Source organism: Lampetra planeri, chromosome 13 (genome assembly GCF_965212315.1).
Source record: "Lampetra planeri chromosome 13, kcLamPlan1.2.h2, whole genome shotgun sequence".
Taxonomy (NCBI): Eukaryota; Metazoa; Chordata; class Hyperoartia; order Petromyzontiformes; family Petromyzontidae; genus Lampetra; species Lampetra planeri.
The window spans coordinates 9,872,646-9,893,031 of NC_136119.1; the positions used below are offsets into that span (position 1 = coordinate 9,872,646).

At 46.0% G+C, this 20,386-nt stretch overlaps 2 protein-coding genes across 2 annotated transcripts in view; both read left to right on the forward strand.

Annotated features, from left to right (window-relative positions):
• Positions 1-4,969, forward strand: part of LOC144722045 (ADAMTS-like protein 1) — a 142,758-nt gene extending 137,789 nt beyond the window's left edge. The window contains exons 14-15 of the mRNA XM_078600124.1: positions 1,675-1,822; positions 4,881-4,969. Of these exons, the coding sequence (XP_078456250.1) occupies positions 1,675-1,822; positions 4,881-4,969 (237 nt within the window). The remainder of the gene's footprint in view (positions 1-1,674; positions 1,823-4,880) is intronic.
• A 1,600-nt stretch (positions 4,970-6,569) lies between these two features.
• LOC144722154 (ADAMTS-like protein 1) overlaps positions 6,570-20,386 on the forward strand; it is a 54,649-nt gene continuing 40,832 nt past the window's right edge. Inside the window, exons 1-4 of the mRNA XM_078600328.1 lie at positions 6,570-6,667; positions 7,344-7,654; positions 9,577-9,706; positions 17,840-18,119. Of these exons, the coding sequence (XP_078456454.1) occupies positions 6,570-6,667; positions 7,344-7,654; positions 9,577-9,706; positions 17,840-18,119 (819 nt within the window). The remainder of the gene's footprint in view (positions 6,668-7,343; positions 7,655-9,576; positions 9,707-17,839; positions 18,120-20,386) is intronic.

Here is a 20,386-nt window from a genome sequence, read left to right on the forward strand (position 1 = left end):
TATAAAAATGCAAATATCACGACTTTTTTATGACGATTGCTTGTGTTGCGATCGAAACGTCGTGATATTTTTATTATTTTTTATTCACTTTATTTTTATTATTTTAGTGTTATTATTTTTTCTATCTACGTGACTTTACCGAAATAACCATAGAATATGAATTCCTGCAGTCACGAAAGTTGTATGTCAACATTCAACTGTGCTTTTCCAACGGGAATACTATTGGGCCATTACACAAAAAAACCTCGTGTTTATATTCTTGGTTCTTTCGGTAAAGTCACATAGAAGGGAAACAATAAAATAATAAAAATATAAAACAATAACATTTTATTGTTTTACATTTTTATATGAATCCCTGCAGTCACGAAAGCTTTCAATCAAAACCTCGTGTTTGTTTTTTGAAACGGCAACATTTGAAATCCATATAATGTTGCCTTTGTTTAGTTTAATGTGTAACGACTCCGACGACGATGTAGTTAGAGCCACTTTATTTGGGCACAGCAACAATAAGGGACCCTAGGCTTCGTGCTTTGTCTTCAGATTGTAACCTCCTCCGAATGTCTCCACTCCTCATGCTCCCCCCTTTCTGGAACCTTCATGTCCTTGTTATTTTGCCTTAGCCAATCCCTGTCCTTCCCCTCGAACGGGTACTCTCTGTTTTCTGCTTAATCCTGTTCAAACCTTATTCCTCCAATCCCTTTAAAAGTCTGCCTCCCGACCAATCACCATGGAAGCCTCTTTCTACCAATCGGAGACCTTTGTTCATTTTTAAATTGTCGTTAGGCTACACATTGGCTTCATTTTTCGGTCATTACACATGTAAAAAAATGTTAGCAAACTACCAAAATAATGAAACTCCCCGTTATTCAATTCCACTAAATCAATTAATAATTGGTTATTCATTTCTGTAACTTTATTAAAAGCATTTTATCAACAAACCATACGTACAATTACAAAAGAAACATAACGCACAGGAGTTGTCATAATTGCGTGGGCTCTCATCGACATTTGGTGGCTCTGAGCTCAAGTCAAAATTGCACATTCCCATGGTGGGGCCCACTTTATCCGTAAGATGGTCACCTTTGACCTACAAAAACGTTACGAATTTTGTCGACCCCCCCCCCCCCCCGAGATACGATGGGCCGGTCGACAAAATTCTCCACGATTTAAACTCACAGCCTTTTTGATGACCAGCCGAGCACACTAACCGCAGCACGAAAAACGCGGTTGAAACGTCTGCCGTGGTGAAGATCGATCGATTCTTGTCCGCGTTGACCCCGAGCCCACGGTCACTGCCTGTTTCTATGATCACTGTTTCATTGCTTTTATGGCTTTATTTTGGTGATTTTTGAAAAGTTTTTCGGTTTGGTCTTGTTTGTTTGTTGTAGTACAAAGTTAGACTGATGGCCTTAATCTAAGTTGTCTTGTGGTTGTTGTTGTTGTTTGACTTGCATCCCACTGGGATTTTTGCACACAGCGTTGGTGTACGGTGCTTTTTCTGCAATATTTTGCTGTCTTTTCTTGGATTTTCTGTTTGCTAACAGTCACTTTGAGATGTTTTCTTGCTCATGTTTTTGTTTTTTTGTTTGTTGCGGTTGCACCCGATTCAAGAGCCGAATGGCTCACAGGGCTACACCTAATAAATTAAACTTGAAACCTGTTGCTCTCCCGCAGTGCACGGTGACGTGTGGCCGTGGGCTCAAGTACCGCGTGGTGCTCTGCATCGACCACCGCGGGCAGCACACGGGCGGCTGCAACACCAAGATCAAGCCGCACGTCAAGGAGGAATGCCTGGTGACCACGCCGTGCTACAAGCCCCGCGGTACCCGCTCAGGCCCTCCGCCACCCACCTTGAGCACGGGGGCGTGGGGTGGGGGGCGTGGAATGAATGCGTAGATAATGGACCGACGGGAGCACATGTCCCGATGGATTGATGGGCACGCAGATGGGCTTTTAATGCTCGGATGTGAGCGCGGATGGGTGGGTGGGCGAGCATGCGGGCAGACGAATCCAATGTCTTCGGGGGTGGCCAGGCTGATGGATGCAAAATGCATTGGATCGTGCGCGCTTCGTGTGAACGGACAGCCGGCTTGATGGATGCACAGGTGCGATGATGGGTGATGGAGGGACAATGAGTCTACACACAACGTGCACGCGAGGCAGAGGATGGGGCTCATGGGCAACTCCCATCAATCACGTGACTTTACTCACGTGCTCGCCCTGTACAATGTGGCGCGATGAATAGTACGTCGATGAGCAGGTGTTGTTGGAAAGTTTAGGAAACGAAATCTTGGGGGTTTTTTTTCTATTTATGTGACTTTACCGAAAGAATTAAAATTAATAAAAGTAAAATAAAATAAAAATCACGACGTTTCGGAGGCAACACAAGCTTCCGTCTTCAGGTGGAACCGTCACAGCACGATAGCTGTATCAAGTGAGATAAATTCCAAGAACAAATACTGTGTTCTTTGTTCTTGGAATTTCTCTCACTTGATACAGCTATCATGCTGTGACGGTTCCACCTGAAGACGGAAGCTTGTGTTGCCTCCGAAACGTCGTGATTTTTATTTTATTTTATTTAACTTTTATTAATTTTAATTTTTTACCTACGTAACTTTACCGAAAAAAACCTAAGAATATGAATCCTTGCAGTCACGAAAGCTTCAAATCTAGAATTTACCGAAAGAACCAAGAATATGAATTCCTGCAGTCACGGAAGTTTTAAGTCAATTGTTTTATATTCGTTGTCATGACAGTGACTTGCACTTTCGTTTCAAGATCATGTTGAATTGTACAGAGGGAGACAATTCAACACATGGTAAATACAGATGAGATACATTCCCTATGTTTATTTATCTTTCAGGAGTTCATTGGCATAGACGTTATAAGTATAGTCACGCATTTGCGACACAACAAGAACTTGTGATTCCTAAATTCAACACTAACATACCTGAAGTGTTATCTTCATACGCACCAATAACGTTGATCTATTTTGGATATTATGGGACGCGAGATACGTTCACATTCACCGCTACAAAAGAGCAAATCTTAAAACAACGTGACAGCATAACAATCTTGCTGTACAGTTGGGTGGCATTGTGGGTAGAGCGAGTGAATGACAGTTGGAAGATCACGAGTTCATATTCTGGTGAGTTTAGCTCTGCCCTTCATCCCTCTGGAGATCAATAAAATTAGGACCACCTTGTGGGAAATCAACAGGGGCCATCCTATGGAAAGAATCGCTCCTGCCATTGGGAGGAGCTATTTAGATCGTTTAGAGTGTTTGGCTGCTATAAATGTGCACGTGATAAGCCATTTCGTTGAGCTGTCGTTGGGGCCAAGTCGCTTCTGAAGGAGACCTCTGTAGCTCAGAGGGGCCTTACCGGGTAAAATAAAAATAGTTTAGTTGAACATTATTTATTTATAGTGCTTTGCTTACCTTTCCTATACTTTGCACTCCTATCGTGTTTGTTGTATCGTTTGTTGTTGTAACGTACTGATCCGCCCCTTACTGGACATTTGTGAAAAAGAGCTTCATAGCTTGTCAGATTTCTCCAAGATAAATACAGATTCCGATTCTGGACGTGAAAGTTTCACCACTGACTGGCTTCAGGGCCGCGAGCGGAGATGAGAAGAGGCCCATGCTCACTTTAACACGCAGACACTTTGACCTTTTTTCTCTCCTTTGTACTAAAGAGGCCCGTGATTTATATAGGCTGCACGCATATACAGATGAAGGCAGTGTTTGCACTTGTCAGGGAGAGTGAGCGAGACCCAAACGGCGGGCAGACCTCGCAAAAACCGGGCCTGCTCGTGATGCGGAGTTATTTTGCCCTCAACGGACGACATAACAACAGTGAATGAGCCACACTCAGATCCTTCATGGAGCAATTAATAATGCCTGTCCTGTCCGAAAGCAACTCTTTACCACTGAGTAAACACAATTGGGCTCCTTCTCAGTGATTTGTGAGTTACCGTGCAATGTAGAGAGGTGAGACGGTGTGGGGTGGGGGGGGTCAAACTAGGGTATATATTATACATCTTATAGTGTCTTCAGTGACTGGATTTTACTTTTGAGTTGTGTCTACACAGTTTTGTAAACAGTTTTGTAAACTGCGTGGAGTACCCTGGCCGTAATATTCCATTTGCAATAGACTTTCACACACAACCGTTCTATGTCGTTGCTATACATTAATTGAATGCTAAGTGAAAAGCAACATAATTGCAAACTAGCGCTACACCACGTGTGTGCGGATGGTAGTCAAGTTTTGATAGGCAATGTTGGGTTGATGTCTTTGCACTGATACCACGATTTCAACGTGTCCTTTTGCGAAAAAAACAAGTTACGACTTTTGTTTTTTTTATTCATGTCGATCTTAAGATGGTTAATTCATAAAGCGCGGGGGAAAAAAATCGACAGACAACATTTAATTTAAGAATAAAGTAAAGCCCATTGCCACTCTTCAGTTGGACAAAGGCATCCCTATGCTATGTCAGTAAACTGTGGGCCATGTCATTGCAGGGTGGGTTATCATACTTTGCCACACTGCTCAATGTGAATGTATTAAGTCGGCGGATTGAGAAGGGGGCATCACCGATTCACATATATGACTCGCCGCTGATGTAAACCATGGCCAGGAATTGAACTTTCGCAGTCGAGATATAGTCGAGTCTAAATGTCGCCGCGTTCAAATATCTATAATCAAACAGTTCTCTTCCCTGTTGACAGCCATGGACTGACGGTGGTAATTCCACATTCCTCTCGTAGTGACCATCAAAGAAAACAACTGCGTCTTATTTTTGTCTCAAAGCACCACTTTATTCTTCTTACCCGACGCGGGGCGCTGAGAGTGATTTCATTTGTCTGCTGTTGTTTTTAGAGAAACTTCCTGTGGAGGCGAAAGTTCCCTGGTTCAAGCAAGCGCAGGAGCTCATAGAGGGCCCGGCGGTATCAGAAGAGGCAGCGTAAGTCTCTGTCCATCTCTTACGCTTCGCTCTGCCTCCCCGCACATCCCCCGCTCCACTCGCTCCACTCCCCCCCCGCCCTGAGCAGCGCGAGTTGGGATTTAGTGTAAAAGCTCAGCCAAGGCAAAGGCGGCCAGGAAAAACACAAGAAAGCCCGGTCGTCTTTTTTTTTTACTTTTATAATTTTATTTCCTCCAGCAGCAATTGCGCTGGAGTATTTTCAATGCATCGGTATACCAGCCTTTATGGCCACACAATGCACCAGCCTTTATGGAAACAAAAGAAACAAGCACCGGCCCACGCACCGCACCACATTAAATTTTACAATCGTGTCCCTTTTCGGAGCCCCGCCTTACGCATTTCCCCACCACATCGCCACCGCCGCCACACAGCCAGCGTCCGTCTCCGTCCCCGTCGCTTGTTTGTCTTCTCGCGCCGCACCGAGCCGTCGAGTTTCCGGAGCGCACGGCACATCGCGCTCGCACACGGAACGGGCGCGGGGGCCCCCCACGCGACCTCGCGCAACAACAGGATGCGGCGGGCAAAAACAGTGCGGGGGGGACTTTGAAGACGGATTAAGTTGGCTTTTGTAAATACTGGGTCAGAGCTGAAAAATATGCCTCGTAAGCCTGCTCAGATTGTTTTCGCTTCGCCTCCATGGGGATTGCCCCTCGTGTGCGCTGGTCCTCTGCTGCCATCAAGTGCTCGAATCGAGAGGCCGTGAAAGTCTGATTTGTGATGGACGTTTTAGTGCCAGGAATCTGCAAAGCCTCCGCTCAGTTGGCTGACATCGCAGTGGTCCGCATCTGATTCTCAAATATCATCACAGGCTGATGGCAAGCCTACTTGCCGTATTGCCACGTCTTGGGCACCTTAAGGCCCAACATCGCAGCCAATGGCAATGATGCCAGCATTGGTGACTTCTGTTCGATCCTTCAGCTGTTGCACAATCAACACCCGACCACGAGGATCTACTCGTACAGTCTCATCCCACGTAGCCTTCGGGTGCCAAACTCCAGTGGTCTTACAGCAAACATCATAAAACCTGTGTGATCCGGGAACCTATACAGCTGGGTTACCCATGCGTGCCTCCGTGCCTGGCAAATACAGCTTAGCAGGTAAACACTCATCATTACGTACAAAGCTTGGCAATAAGCGCATGTTGACATGCTTTAATGAAATTCAATTGAATTCGATTTAATCAAATTTAATCAAATGTAATTTTATAAAAAGCAGTGTGGTTGTGCGAGCTGGCTTAGAATGGATCCTCTCCTTGCTGCTGTTCACATGCTTGCCATCAGACTGGTTTTGAGTCAGTGTCATCAGCTTCACTCCTTTTTTTCAATACCATAAAAGTTACATCTCCAAAGATAGGCTTGTTTAAAGCACTCCGAGTGGCAAGTGTTCAAAAGTGGATTCGTATGTGCGCACGTATGTTGAACTTTTTTCGCACCGTACGTTAGCCAACCGTGCTAATCAGATGCAGGCTCGCTCGAGCCGGTGCTTGACACATCTTTGTGGGTAACAATTAGAGATCATTGCACGCTTCTGGAGAAACTCAACTCGAGTCAGAGAGTTCACGCCACCCGAAGAGAACCAAAGAGATGAGGCTGAGAGCCAGGCAGCACGAGGCTGGGACACGGCACAGTTCTGCATTCATTATGGGCGCGCAATCTCCGTTAACCCCCACTAAAGAGTTAAGGTGAAGTTGCAGCCCCCACCCCCCCCCCCCCCCCACATGTCTTGCTCACATCACTGCTGGTGGAAGTGCCTCCTCCACTTTTGGGTCATTTCACCTCCTCGTCCACACTCACCAGACATATGGGAAGAGGTGAGATTACCCGCCCTTTGCCCCGTTGGCAGAGGTCGCAAACGGGTTTTGATTCCTTACCCGTACCCTACCCCCGTACCCTATTCAGGTACGGGTAGGGTACGGGTATCGGGTACCTGATTGCGACCTCTGGGATGAAGCCATGTTGCAGGCGCGGGTGGGTTGATTCTAGGAACTTGAATTGTGAGAAGAGACAAGACGTTGGGAAATTAGTGACAAACAGTTACTCACCAGTGACTCACGGCCTACCCGTACCCGTACCCGGCCACACCAGGGTCGTAAACGGGTACCTGGCCGGGTACGGGTAGCCGGGTATCGGGTAGGGTACGGGTATTGGGTACCCGGTTGCGACCTCTGCCCGTTGGCGGACAGAAGCGGGGTGGGTGGGGGAGGTGTGTGGAATTAAAGAGACGGGACTGACAACCTCCGGATTGCGATCCCAGCGTGCTCCTACACCACCACCACCGCCATCACCGCAGCAGCAGCACACGGCGAGCGATCGATCCGAAAAGCGTCGCTAACCCGGCGGCGTCTCGGCGGCACGCAGCTTCGCTCCGGACGCGTGGTCCCCGTGCAGCCGCTCGTGCGGGCCGGGCGTGCGGACGCGCGCCGTGCGCTGCCGCGTGCTGCTGCCGTTCTCGCGCTCCGTGGTGGAGCTGCCGGACGGCGAGTGCGAGGGCGAGCGGCCAGCGAGCGAACGTCCCTGCGCTCTGGGGCCCTGCGTCGAGGCGGCCGACGGCCTCCTGACGGACGAGGAGGCGCAGGCGTTGGAGGAGCGGGGCCAGGGCGGCGACGAGGCGCTCGCCTTCGACTGGGAGTACGGCGGATTCTCGCACTGCTCCGTCTCCTGCGCCGGAGGTGATCCTGCGCCCACGTGATCGGTGTTGCCACTTGCCGTGTGCTGCAAGGGCCATCTTTGTAACGTCATTATCATCATGATCGTCATGATGATGATTATGTTAAAAGGCCTAAATTTGTATTGGTTCTTTCGGTAAAGTCACCTAGATAGAAGAAGAATAATAAAACATTATAATACTAAATAATAATAAAAATAAAGTGATTAATCACTTTATATTTATTATTTTTTTCTATCCACGTGGCTTTACCGAAAGAACCATAGAATATGAATTCCTGCAGTCACGAAAGTTTTAAGTCAAAATGTAGGCCTCCTCAAGTTGCCGTCATCATCAGTAGTCCGACAATATAACAATCCATCCAGCACCTGCGCATGAGAGGATGTCACCGCTCCATCTCCACGGCGGTTACACTCCTTGGCTGCCACTCACTAGTTACCAGACATCATCCCTTCTAACAACGAGTCCCACGCAAACCCACTTTTCTTGCATTTCCCGCATGGTAGTGCCCCATTTTATCATGTGATTTGACTCAAATTTTGCGAGATTAAAATTATTTAGTTTTCTAATGAATAACATTCATAATTAAGACCTTTTCTTATCCAGGAAAGCTTCACTACACGTAAGAATCCTTGTCAGGAGGGTCCTGCTTTTGAATATTTGGTCAATTCTGTTTTGTGTTATAAAAAAAAAATATGAAAAGAAACTCACGTAAAATGAATGCACGTAAGAGGATGCCATGCAACAATCCATACCGAAAAATCAGCAACCTACTTTGTGTACTGATAGTTGTCTCATGTACATGATGAACGTTGTATGATCCATCAACCACCTCCAACTACCCCTCAATCCTTTCCAAAGCGTCTACCACCGTACTTAGTAAGAGGTGAATGAATAATACCATAGTATTCCACGTTAACTCATATCTTTCATTAAGTTAAAAGGTATTACTATTATAAACCCCTTCTTTAGCTGACCCCAAGCGGTTTTTATTTTTATTTTACTTCACCAGTATGTCTACAAAATTAGCCATGGTCCTCCGAGCTGCACAAAATAATAGCAGTGAATTTAATCGGACACCGAATTTACTTATCGTGTCATCGCAAAGCAATTAGAAAGTCACACACATTCACCCAGTGATTCCCTGCAAAAAAACAGACACCCCATTGGAGATGCAACTGAAAACAGCAGGCAATCCGCCAATCACATTTGTAGAGACACAATTAACCTCACGCTGAATTAAAATAAAACAGATTTTTGCGTTGAGTTTGTTGTTCTTCGATTGGCACGGTTGGCTACGTACGGCGCAAAATAAGTTCAATGTACATAGGTACAAAAGCCGAGAGTGTAATCGTCTGCGACTGCAAAGTTTGACCTGTGTTTTGATTTAGTGTGCTGATCTTAAAGGTGCTTTGAAAAATTATAATACTCCGATTGATGCTCCTGCTGTTGTGGAGTGACTCATGCAGCCAGCTATGGCTGTAGGGTTTTGGTAGTACATGTTGTTTGTCGTTTATTGTGAAAATTCCGTCACAGTTCCTATGATCACTGTTTCATTGCTTTATTTTGGTGATTTCGAAAAGTTTACTGGTTTGGCCATGTTTGTTTGTTGTAGTACGGAGTAAGACTGATGGCCTTAATTTAAGTTGTCTTGTGGTTGTTGTTGTTGTTTGACTTGCATCCCACTGGGATTTTTGCACACAACGTTGGTGTACGGTGTTTTTTCTGCAATATTTTGCTGTCTTTTCTTGGATGTTCTGTTTGCACTCAGTCACATATTCACTTTAAGATGTTTTCTTGTTCATGTTTTTGTTTTTTGTTTGTTGCGGTTGCACCCGATTCAAGAGCCGAATGGCTCAGAGGGCTATACCTAATAAATGAACTTGAAATTGAACGTGTCTGTTTCACTCTGCCCACTGCGCACAGGGAACCGAGAGGCGATCGTGATCTGCGTGAACAAGGAGACGGGCGAGGCAGCGGACGAATCGCTGTGCGACGCGGACGCACGCCCGCCCCAGATTCAGCGGCCCTGCCACACGCTGCCCTGCCCTTCCCGGTAATGCGCACACCCTGAGGTGGGGGAGAGGGGGCGGTGGGCATATAGGGGAACCAGGTCATCGATAGTGGTCTTATAAGCAGGCTTGGTGATGATGAGGCACTGAATATCAAAACCGATCCAGAGTTGGCAAGTAGTGAACCAGTGCTGCTGATAAGATGCCCTCCCAGAATGCCGTCGTGGCCAATGAGTTGTGGGGGGATATACGCAATTTTATGTGAAGAGGACAATAATATGGGAGGGAGGCATTCGAATCAGAATATTAATTTAGACAGGAAGAATCCGATGAGCTATGAAGCTCTTTTTGACAGATGTCCATTATATTCTTGGGTCTTTCGGTAAAGTCACGTAGATAGGTTCAAAGAATTTTTTTTTTAAAATAACAGAAAACTACGACGTAAGCATTGCGATCGAAAAGCAAAGTTTGTGGGGAATAATAGCCATTTTCTATACTTTTCAGGCATAAGCAATCAAAAAATAACACTTAGTACCCAGGAACAAAAATTGTGTTACATAGTGAATTGGTCGAGTACATTTGCATTAATTCCAGGGTTTCACAGGGATATTGTATTAATAGTAAGTAAAACTCAGTTTTATATGAATCAAATCAAAACCCCTTGGGTGATCTGCACTACTGTATTTAGCATAGCTTAAAATATCGTTGAGAGGTAAAAGCAATCTACTTGGAAATAAGCACAATTATTATTTAATTGGGTGGCGCTGATTTCCCCGAACGTGGAATGTCTCCACGCTTCAACAAAACAAAATTAGGCCGAAAAAATGTTCAGCGCTTTTATCGTGGGGGATTGTGGGGGATTGCATTTCCTACCACGGAGAATTCTGTGCAGCTTGGGAGCCAAAGTAACCAACTACTGTTTTTCTTGGACGCGTGCTAAATAGGACGTGTTTTGGAAAGTGCTTGGTGCGATATTATCTCATTCGTAACAAGGTAAAAATCAATGTATTGCTTTAACCGTAGCATTTTAAAGCATCACTTGCTGACACCCATGTGTTGTGGTAAATAAATTGGCTGCATTTCAAAATAATTTAGTAATTCACTGTGATTTAATTTCACTTGGCCATCACACGCTTGATTTGTTATAGCCTTGCTCCAAATGAAATGTTTATAATGTAGTTTACCCGATTAAACATTTTTCCCGTCTAAACTTGCACATCAGTATGGGAATGGCCATGTATTTCTCGAGAAAAATTCAAATACACATTAACGAAGGCAAATAAATTATGTTTACAATTCAAGCATGGTATGCTCAGCACTTTCCTTAATAATAAACAGTCTCTCATTGAAATGCACAACATAATTATATTGGTGCCGAGCTACTGTGGTATTTACGTCAATAGCAGCAGCCGATAAGAAATCAACACGACCTCCACACAGCTTGGCAAGAAGTGCTTGCTTGAGTTTTTTCACAATTCAGCTGTCAGATGCAAACGTGAGATAGACCGTAAGTTGCACTCAAACTGCCAGTCATTGTATTCAGAGCAATGGCTTAACACAACTGATTTTATGGAGACTCAAGCTGTAATGGTTAATTCAATAAAACATTTGAAAATAATTTACAGCGCTTGGTCAATCCACTGCTGCTTGAAATCCTCCCCATGACGTGCGAGCCATTAAGGTCCTTTGATGAATACTTCACCACGTTGGTCAGTACGTGTTGATGAGCGCGGAAACCCAGAACCGGTTGATATATTGCTCATTCACTGATGTTAGCCGTAGCCACGAATATAAATTAGGACACTGTTTAACACGTAGGCTTTCGCGACCAATATTATCCATAATAGATGTTTTTTTTTAGTTAGATTGCGTAATTATAAATGTGTCGTCAAACCCGCCACCACCCGACACAGCCAATTAGTAAGGTTTGTCGCGTAAGTAAAATAAGCCAATTAGTTACGAGCTCAGCACAGCGGTGTGTTGGAGAGGAAACCCACAACATTTACAATTCGAGTACCTATTTAAATATTCTGGTTCAATAAGCACCCTATTAAATTGTAAACGATGTGGGTTTACTCTCCAACACACACCGGTGTGCTTGCTGAACTGGTAACTCATTGACACATTGTGTTTACTTGACAAACTTTACTACTTGGCTGTGTGGATGGTGGCGGGTTTAACGACACATTCACATTTACGCAATCTAACCCAAAAACGCCTCTATGACAGGTCACTGTTCAGAGCGCGGTGTACGAGCCACTGCGCCACCGCTCCCCTTGGCTCGTTGGAGCGGTACAAATCCATTCCTGTCCGTAAAAATTCCGCCTTTCTTTGCATGAGTGATTGTGCTTCTAGTGCGCTACTTCACATCGTTGTTTCTCCTCTCGTAGCCGTAATTGCCAGGAAACGTGGTGCCATTACCTTAATTATCCACTATATTACGTGGGAAATTAATGCTATTTTTTAAATACCCCTTTGCATTTATAACCCCAGGCTATGGTTGAAATATTCACACCGTATCAGGCTTATTTTGTTGCACGAAATTAAGTACCGGTTTCCACCTTAATTCAAACATTTTTCTTTGCTTCTCTGGTTTGGGAATGTTTGGGGCTTGTTGTACGTATGTGTGTGCTTACCCCAGAATAGAAAATTAAGCAGGATTTGAAGTGAATGTCCAGGATTAGTTTCGTAGTAATATTTCCCTTTGGTATCCGTTGAGCTGGAAAAAATGTTGTTGCGAATTATTTGAGCTGCTTTTTAAATATTCTGGTTCAATATGCACGTTATTCATCCGCTCATTTTGGCAGAAATGCTTTATTCATATTATTTTTCCCAATTTTACTCCAGTTGTGCTTAGCCAGGATGGATTGTCTTGTAAGATCACTGATCCTAGACATGGCCCCATCAGTGAGCTCCTCCAGCAGGTTCTAGATTTGAAGCTTTCGTGACTGCAAGGATTCATACTCTTAGGTTTTTTCGGTAAAGTCACGTAGGTAAAAAAAAACATGAAAATAACTTAATTAAATCACGACGTTTCGGAGGCAACACAAGTCTCCGTCTTCAGGTGGGACCGTCACAGCCAAATGTACTGCTCTGTTTCATTGGTTGAGCCATGCAGGCCACGTGACAAGTGACTGCATGCTCGAGCACCTTCTCTTTTGGCTAGATTGAGGGAACTGCAAGGGTGTGGCACTGGCTTGAGAAGAGATGAGGCTGTACAGATTTAAGTGGAGATGCCAACGACTGGTAACCAGCGACGTCAAGATCGGCCTCTGTGGACGAGGCCTCTGTGAAAGAAGCTAATGGGCATTCGGAGGGGCAGCTGCACTCCAGGGGCAGGAGCAGCAGCAGGAGTGGGGCGATGCTCACGGCACTGAGCATAGAGCCAGCGGCTAAAACATAGCAAGATAACACAGTGGGAGTGTAGGTATTGCACTTGCCTTTATTGTCTGAGACCTGCCAACAATCCATTGACGCTTCACATAGACTCCTGGTACAAGCTCTGTGGTGGTGACATCACCACCACCTATTGGTGAATCGTGGGTAGTTGTTGCTTGGTCAATGTCGTGGTTATCGTGTTGCGACTATAATCCTAACAAGATGGGTTCAATTCACAGCCACGAACAAAGTCGCTGGCAATTAGTATCTGAACCTTTTGTGGGACTCCTCTGGGTCGACTCAGACGTAAATCTGTACCCTGTGTGGAGCACGTAAACATCAGGACTGGGGAAACAAAGTTGGATCACAACGCACGCCAACTTCTCGTATATAGCATGCTGGCCTTGGCAGGTGTTCACAAGCAAACACCTATGCCTCGGCAGTCGATGAGCATGAAGAGGTCAGCTTTGTGTCTATTTTGTCTGAATATACCCGCACTGGACAGATGGCACTTCACTTCATATGTATGCGTGTGCACGTATGCGTTATACATTTAACATATTGAGGTACAATTGTGGCAAATGTTCACGTGCGTCGTTGTGTTGATGAGAAGACCATATCGACGTGAATGTGGTCCGTTACTCACAGGTGTTCAACCCATTACAGAGCCCATCAGCGATATATGAATACGACTTGTGACTTACATTTGTGTTTTTCCAGTTTGCCCTTTGACATTAGCCAACTGCGCTAATATTCATCTCTTATGATCCCTCAAAGTGCTGTAATTGGATTATTTCATCATCAGTTGTTAAAGTGCATATAGTTGTATGTTGTTCAATAACACACATCTCCATTTACATTAATGTTTCGTTTTAACCATGGTTCGCATTTTTCTTGGCCATACTACTAAAAAAAAACCCGACAGGACGTCTTATTTAAAGACAATTCTATTGGGTCCTATTATGAGTTGAATGAGTTCGTATGGCTGAAAGAAGTGCTTTAAAACTCTTGCAGAATCCTCTTGGAATTGCGAACCTTTTTTTAAAGCACTTGTGAGCGGAGCGCATGTTGCATTGTTGATTGGGTTAATGCAGCAGAGAACACACTCGGCTAATTGCATTCTGTCATAAAAGCACAACAAGCGGTCGTTTAAGATGGAGTGGAGTCGGGTATTTGTGCAGGTGCGCTTCATAACACTGTCTTGGCACGGCCTGCAGGAAGGGAGCCCAAAATGATGATGGCCTGGGACCTCCCAAACTGGGAAACGGCATTGCAGTCGCTCCAGTAGCCAGAGGCCCAATATGGAAATGTTGTGCACTTCCAAGCCATTAGTCTAATAACCGGAATGTTGTACATTTTTCATCCGAGGCTTCAAATCACCTAGACTATGATGGGAAGGGTGAGCTTATCCAATGGTTGGCTGGACTTTCCTTGACTTCGATCATAGCAGGGCCTTGCCCTAGTTAACTCTTGTTGCCTATAATGGAAGTATTCTGTTTTTCCAATTACCACGGTGACTTTTCTTGGCCCTAATTGCAAGGCCCTGCGTTTCCTGCGAGGGCACGACCACCTGGTAGTGACTGCCGTCGAGCGGGCTCAGGATTTGCTCACGTTTCACTTTAATCTGCTGGTGGGCCATACCCTCTTGGCTATGGGTCGCTTGGGGTCAGATAGTAATGGAAATAGTGCAGTGTGACCCCACACTCAGACGCTGCTCAAGAGTTGCCCTGTCCATCAGTCACTTGGGAAATGGGACACTCTCTGAGCTCCTCGTCTGTGGGTTTTCTGCCTTTTTTTGAAGCCAGAGGTCAAACCTGGGAACATGAACCCTGTGTGGGTCGGAACTAGGAAGGAAAGTGTCAGCATAGGCTGAGCATTTATGAATGATCCACTCTTTAGGAAATTGTACAAATTTCTTGTCCGTATTCATATATGTAATCACGTAAGTATTTGTACCATTATTCTTTCCAATAATCTGTCTAAAATCTACCTTCTACATTTTACGATTTAAAAAAAGAAAATCATAGTTGATGCACATTTGGCCCAGGTTAGACTTCCTTACAAAAATACTTGGCGGAGACATTTTAACATTTAATATTCTGCAGCGGCGTGGAACCAAATTCTTACATGTATAAAGCCAAATCACCAACAACCATTGTATTACCAATGTGACAACACATTTTCATAACGAAATATAAACATTGATTGTTGACAACACCTCATACACGCACACACACAGGTTCTGATTCAGCTGTTATTGATAGGTTCTTAAATACTGTACAGATTTGTTTTCCTTGTTCGATCCACGAATAGATGCTGCGTTTCATGTATTATAGAAGACATAAGTTGTATTGAATATTATTTTAATAATAGCCCTTTATTAGCTTCACTGAATTTTTCTACTTTTTCAAGAGTGTCTTGTCCCAGGATATTGAGCCAATTACTTTAGTACTGTTATTTTCTTGGGGAATTTGTTTTTATGTATTTTGAACTTATTTTGCAACCGACTGAACAAATACACCAGTTCTCAAGAAATTAGTGTTCAGTCTGGATGTCAAGTGCCTAGCTCCAGTGGCTTCCTAACGTCGGACGGAAGAGCGTTCCAGACGGCCACAGAAGCGAATCTGAAAGCGCGTGATGCGGTGACCGTCTTTGTTCGAATCTGGAGCTTCAAGAGAAAACCTGCACAGACAAGAAACCACATAAAATCCACTCAAACAGGTCATGAACCCAGAGGCCGTTCTACCATCTAGTGGCCACCGTACAGCACTGATAGTTTGGCAACTCGTGCATGGCTGTCTCTGCCTTCGTGATCATCCAGGCCTGGCTGCGAAGCACTAGCACTATGTTACTAAGCATGGGCCGCCACCGCACCGGAGTTAAACCCCAGGGTCTTGCCTACAGTTAGGTGCAGTGTTGCACTGCCGTATCGGGCCAGCAATATTAAGGAATGGAGGTGGGGGGGGGGGTTTGGGGGATTGGCTCGTGCTGTCTGCGCACGTCGCAACTTGAAGCGTGCTTGACTACACACTCTTGGCCTTTCCAACAGTAATTGTGCGCTCCTGTCGCGTTGGCAAGTAGCTCGGACGCGCTGTCACGGTAGCGAGGATTGCTCACTGACAAAGTGCAGTGCGTCCATCTGCCGAATGCTTTTTTCTTGTCGCAGTCAACCGTGTCATCGGTCTCCACGCAGCCTTCCTGGACTCACACCAATCAGCATTAACACTGACAATGGGAAGGAATCAGTACAACTGCCTTTTTCTACCCTCCTCAAAAGCATCCGCTTTCTCACACGTGTTTTCTTTTGCAAACATAAGACAGCGCCATTTGTCAGTGGCTACACTTTACCTCTAAACGCTGCTGATCATTTCCAGCTTGTTTTGGTTGGCCCCTTGCTGAAGTGATGTCTCCTGCAGGGCCATTATACTGTGATGGGGCAGACCGACAAATAACGACCATAACAACGCGCAACGGGAGCCTCCGTTTAGCACGGTTGGATACGTACGGCGCTAAAAAAGTTCAACGTTCATACGTACGTAGATTCTTGAAGTTGAAGAAATGTATTTCATCGGTAAAATGCATCCGCAGGATATATTGTGCATTAGCGGTTGCTCGTGTCATATGATATGAAATTATATTGAATATTAACATGATGTTTGTGTATTCATGTATACATGTGCATATAGATTCATTGATACAAGATATAAAGATTCGTGTTTTTTTCATTCATTGCAGGATATTGATTTGGCTTAGCCATCTTTCTTTACGACGACTAGCCTATTCCACAGTATTCATTGAATAATTGTATGCTGTGTTTATTTCCCATGAATTCTTATATTCGGTGGTCAAAATACCTCTTTGTTCGCATGAGCATTGGACATCTCTATTGTTGGCTCTGCTCCAGTGGTGGAAATTCCACATTTCTATGGTGGGGCCATTGGTTCTCAACAGTGGAAGATCACTGTCGATGGCCGATTAAGTTGTTCTCACCTTATCCGTACCAGAGGGATGGTGGAAATTGTCAGTAGCATTACAAGCGTTCATATATCGGTGTAAACACCTGTAGATTGTGTACAGATTATGCTGCGCCAGCATCATCCCTCAACTTTGTTGAAAATTAGCAGCGATTCTCCTGGGGAAAGACTAAACTCCACCAAGAGAACGTGGAAATTCCACCGCTGGCTCAAGAGATATGAGCACACCGCCCCAACGAAGAAATGTTCACTTTGCTGGAATTTATTTCAGTGACATAGCAAGGTTGGCATTGCCCTGGTCCAAATAATTATTTGGGCCCCCTTGTATAATTCCCTACCCCCCCCCCACCATGTCCCTGCAAAGCCCAGTGCCTGGACTGCTGCGGCCTGTGTCATCAGTTGCGCCACTGCTCTAGAAATGTGATGTCAGGTTGTAGCAAGTGTTGGTCATACTGTTTGATGTCCACACTGTTTCACTCCTCGTGCTGGCAGCTTCTGCAGGAACTTCTTCAGTTCAGGTCGTGTCCGGCATAGTTCTTCGATGGGTTTTTTTTGGGTTGCACCACGGCGTTTTTGCCCGGCACGCTGTCTGACGTTCCACTCCACGTGCTGGCGAGGCAAACTTTGCACCGTCAAACATCGCGCCGACCGAACAACGCGGCACGACCCGAAAACCCATCGGAGAGCCGCGGGCAACCGCAACGACGTTGCACGGAAACTTTTCAACCTTGCCGCGCCAACGCTTCGCGCGTGTTTTCTCGCGTTCGCTCCGTGACCTAACCCCCCCCCCCCCCCCCCCCTTGGCGCATCTCCCCTTGGCCGCAGGTGGGAGACGAGCGAGTGGGGCGCGTGCTCGGCGAGCTGCGGCGCCGGGCTGCGCGCGCGGAGCGTGGGCTGCGCTCGCACCGTGTCTCGCGAGGCCGACGGCTCGGAGGAGCGCCAGCGAGCCGCCGACTGCACCGGGCCGCGACCGCCGGACGTGGAGCCGTGTGCGCGCAGCGACTGCCCGCCGGCGTGGCACGCTCGCGACTGGCAGCCCGTGAGTGACGCGGCGACGCGGCTTGCGCCGTGCCCGCTTGTCCGCGCGACCGGCGGTTCTGTGTTGGTTGGAGATAGCGTCCCTGGGAAAAGTCTTTGAGTGTTCCCGGGACATTATAAGTTGCAGTTTTCGTTCGTTGTCAGTATCTTAATGGCGATGCATTTGTATGTGCTTCTACCCCCTTCCCACTCTACGTCCCGCTTGTAAGGGACGCGTTGGGACTGTGATTGCTTAACGTCAACAAAGTGAAAGTGTCTCGGTGTTCACATGATGTGGTGGTCATCTCCCATTGGTTACCTTGAGCCACAGGTAAAAGTTCTACCATTCCTGTGGATGATGCCAGTGTCTCCAGAGGACAACCGCTGCTAAAGTCCTACAAAGTAGTACATATTTTACTTCCATAATGGACTGAGTCTAATTCCTGACCAGCATGCGGCCACATCGCCACCCAGCTAGATATACCAAGTAACCAGGGCCCCCTGTTTCCTTAATTTAGCCCTGCTGCGTATCTATTACACTCCACAAATGTAAGGGGTTTGGTATAAACACAACAAGGTGGCTTTGTTGTGTTTTTTCTTACACACTATTTTTTCTTCTTCTCTAAGTTATCCCCAAAGGTGTTCTGTAACCTGCGGCTATGAAAGAATGTGTTGTACTTCGTTGCTCTTAGGAAATTGGCTTGAAATCTTGTTTTTGTGAAACTGGCCCCAGTGTTTGTTTTTATTTGTTTCACGGTGCTTTATTACTTTTTTTTTGCACGTGAATTTTGTTCACAATTTCAAAATGCTCGCGTTTGTTGAGTGGCATTAATATCCTTTTGGTAAAGTCACGTAGATAGAAAAAAAAATTGATCACGACATTTCGATCGCAACACAGGCAATCGTCATCAGGTGAGACACACAACAGGAGAACTGCTGAACCTCAGCAGTTTTCTTGCTGTGTTTGTGATCGAAATGTCGGGATCAATTTTTTTTTCTATCTACATCACTTTTCTGAAAGAACCAAAGAGTATGGATTCCTGCAGTCACGAAAGCTTCAAATCTAGATTGGCATTAATCTCGTTGCTAATATGCCGGTTCGCACATTGGATAGCGAATTAGCTACCGCGCAGAAAGAGTTTGACCATTTTGAAGCGGGATTGATTTGCAACAATTTGTTTGATGTGTCAAGCGTATTAATTCAGGTGTTCATTTTTCTTATATTTAATTGCTACATCTCGAAATCAGAATTAGGCTGTGTGAGCAGCTAGTCATTAGAAAGGTCACATACACTAACGTAAATTGCATGACATGGCAATTAAATCAGTGCAATACACATCGGTTCACAACCTGTGCTGCAATCCCCAGGAATCTCGGTTCAATGCTCAGCCACGGATAACACCGGTGGGCAGCTTGCATCGGAACCTGTCCTGACTATCCCCTAGGTCACGTCAGCCCTAAACGAGTGACGTGACAAAGTATCTCAGCCTCGGCAGTGGAGAGGCTGGCCACGTGAGCCCCCTCGCGCCAGACCCCCACGTGTTGCTCGCTAACTGAACTTGCCGTTGTGATCGGCAAGGCTGTCAACGAGAGATAATTCATCTTTGTCATTTTGCGAGTGGGAGCAAATCCGTTTTTGCTTTTTTGTACCCTCCACCCCCCCCCCCCCCCCGAGCAAAGTAGCGAGTGAATACTTCGGCGGACATTGACACAAATTCGCGTGGGGCTCCCCTCTAATGCAAAGCCTTTCCCAAAGCGAGCGAGAGGCGTGGCGCGTGCCCTTTATTACGCGTGGTCATTCCGCTTGAGAGAGTAAACCGCGCGGACCCTGGGGATGTGCGTAGGGGGGGGAGGGCCCGGGCTGTGAAGCTGGACGGGCCCAGGTGTTTCCTGCCCCCTGGGGCCGGGGGTTAATGCCCCTTCAGTCGACACTCTGAAGCTGCCAGTCATGATGCACGAGTCTGCGCCAGATGTTACGTTTCATGGGAACTGGTATCTGTTCCGATCGGCGCGCGCACGCACGGCTCGACGGCTCGCTGTGGGAGGGCACGTTGGACGGAGGAGTTGGAAAATGAAACTTGTATTTGTGGTTGCGCGCAGATTGTGACAGCCGTTAATGTGGCAATAGCGGATGTGTTTTATGAAGTGTGTCCATCCGTTGTATGATATCCGTGTCGTGCTGTGCGTGGCACGGTAGTGCACGGCTGCAATGCAGTACTTCGGAGATGGCACAAGACACCCAACTTGCAGGGCTAAGAAGTGGCAATTATGAGGAAGTACAGCAAGTGATGATATTCTAGCACCACTTGCAACATACTGGATACTCCAATTGGTGATTTTCTTCTGTACAATCAA